The 2,089-nt window shown below is 44.0% G+C and overlaps 1 protein-coding gene across 1 annotated transcript; it reads left to right on the top strand.

Moving 5' to 3' along the window:
* Positions 1-615: 615 nt before the first annotated feature.
* SYTL4 (synaptotagmin-like 4) lies at positions 616-2,027 on the top strand. Its single transcript, XM_010860200.1, has 4 exons — positions 616-927; positions 1,169-1,384; positions 1,521-1,630; positions 1,868-2,027. The coding sequence occupies exons 1-4, from the start codon at positions 818-820 to the stop codon at positions 1,972-1,974; spliced, it is 543 nt and encodes a 180-aa protein (XP_010858502.1). The 5' UTR covers positions 616-817; the 3' UTR covers positions 1,975-2,027.
* The last annotated feature ends 62 nt before the right edge of the window (positions 2,028-2,089 follow it).

Here is a 2,089-nt window from a genome sequence, read left to right as displayed (position 1 = left end):
TCCAGTGTTCTTACCTGGAGGATCCCAGGGATGGGGAGCCTGGTGGGCTGCCATCTATGGGGTCGCACAGAGTCGGACACGACTGAAGCGACTTAGCAAGAGTGCTTAGTACACTGTACTGTGTTTGTGTGTACCTTTCTCCTTTGTGATCTTCTTCAGCACAGGAACTGTGCCTCACTCATCTTTGTATCTGTAGCACTTTGCACAACGCCTGTCAGAGTGGGTTCTCAACAAATGTGGGTGAAATAGGTGAAGATATTCTTGAGGTAGTGTTAGCAATAAGAACTTTGGGAGATAGAGTAGGTGATGGGCATTTTGAAGTGTAGCAGAAAGCTGACTGAATCCAGGACGGTCAGGAAAGGTTTGGAAGGAAATAGGCTTCAACTGGCAGAGGTCCCTGTGTGCTTTTCTCCACTACAGAGATCAGCTATCTGATTATTTGACTTAATAGATTTGTGACTTGAGAACATTAAAAGTATTGAAAATTAGATAATTGAGGATCCACTTGGTAGAAGGAGAATTTGACTCAGCTGTTGTGTCCTCTTTCCAGACTAAGATGCTTATGTTGAAAGACCCAACTGTTTGCAAGAGTCATGAATAAATTTTTCTTCTTGAAAACTTAGTCTCTTCATTTTCAGGGTAGGAGTTGCCTGGAAGTGGGAATGGCGCGTTGGTCACATGGGCTGCGTTGTCTGTTGAGCCTGCTCAAGGGGGAAATAGTTATCTGTGCAAAATTAGTTTTTATCTTATTTCAGGCAAATCTGGTGGCCTGGTAGATTTGAAGAAAGAAGAGTAGAAGGAAAAACTAGGACAAGTCATGTCGGAGATACTTGATCTCTCTTTTCTGTCTGAGGTGGAAAGGGATTTGATCCTCAGTGTTCTACAAAGAGATGAGGAACTCCGAAAAGCAGATGAGAAAAGGATTAGGTAAGAGTCCCAGAAAAATCATGTTCCCAGGCCTTTAACCAATGATAACTGGACTTTTCCTTATACTTCTTATCTAACTTTCAGAGGAACTTGTGTATGAGGTTTACAACTCCTCACTGGGTCAGGTTGGGCTCTGTTGCTTTCACAGAACTAAATAGTCACTGTCTCCACCTCTCAACCCATCTCTATCCAGCCCATGCAGCCTCCAAATCACTTGTGCTTCTCTTTTGGGTATTGGCAGGCGACTGAAGAATGATTTACTGGAGATAAAAAGGAAAGGGGCCAAAAGGGGCAGCCAGCGCTATAGCAATCGGACCTGCGCCCGGTGCCAGGAGACCCTGGGCCGTTTGACTCCCAAGACCAACACTTGTTGGAGTTGTAATCATCTGGTGTGTCGGGACTGCCGCGTTCAGGAAAGCAATGGTACCTGGAGGTGCAAGGTGTGCGCCAAGGAAATGTGAGTGTTACTTAGAGTTGAGAGAAGAAAGAGGGCCCCAGTTGTGGTTAGCATTTCTCCCTTTGTCCTTTATTAGTTGAATGTCAAGGGCCATTTTTAAAAAATCCATTTCTTGTTTTCTTTTATTCCTTCCCAGAGAGCTGAAGAAAGCAACTGGAGACTGGTTTTATGACCAGAAAGTGAATCGCTTTGCTTACCACACCGGCAGTGAGATAATCAGGATGTCCCTGCGCCGCAAACCTGCAGGTACCAGACATGTTGGGATATGGTTCCTTGAGGTGCTTGACTTCAGTCATAGACCCTCTGGTGTGGAATCTAAGTGTATTCTTACAGGTGGTGTGTGTTTCTTCATTCCGTGGGCTCAACCCATTTGTGGGCAACATAAAGACTATGTTGCCATCCTTTCTGTAAGCATGCTGTGTTCCCCTTCCCCCACATCCCCCCCATCATCACCCATATGCCATGCTTTTGTTTGTCTTGAAGTGAATAAAAGAGAGACAGTGGAACAGTCTCTCCTTCATCAGTCACAATTGGGTGATATCTGGCCAGGAAGAAAGATCATTCAGGAGCAACAGAAGGAGCCCAGGTAAGAACCAAGCAATCATTTAAAGAAAAGACTATACATGCCTCTAATTGTTTTATTTTTTAACTTCTATTTATAAAATAATAGATATTCATTGTTGGAAAATTTGGAAAGTACAGAAA

Source organism: Bison bison, unplaced genomic scaffold, assembly GCF_000754665.1.
Source record: "Bison bison bison isolate TAMUID 2011002044 unplaced genomic scaffold, Bison_UMD1.0 scf7180017857080, whole genome shotgun sequence".
NCBI lineage: Eukaryota > Metazoa > Chordata > Mammalia > Artiodactyla > Bovidae > Bison > Bison bison.
The sequence above is the reverse complement of the archived record's forward strand: the minus strand, read 5'-3'. Positions and strand labels throughout refer to the sequence as shown.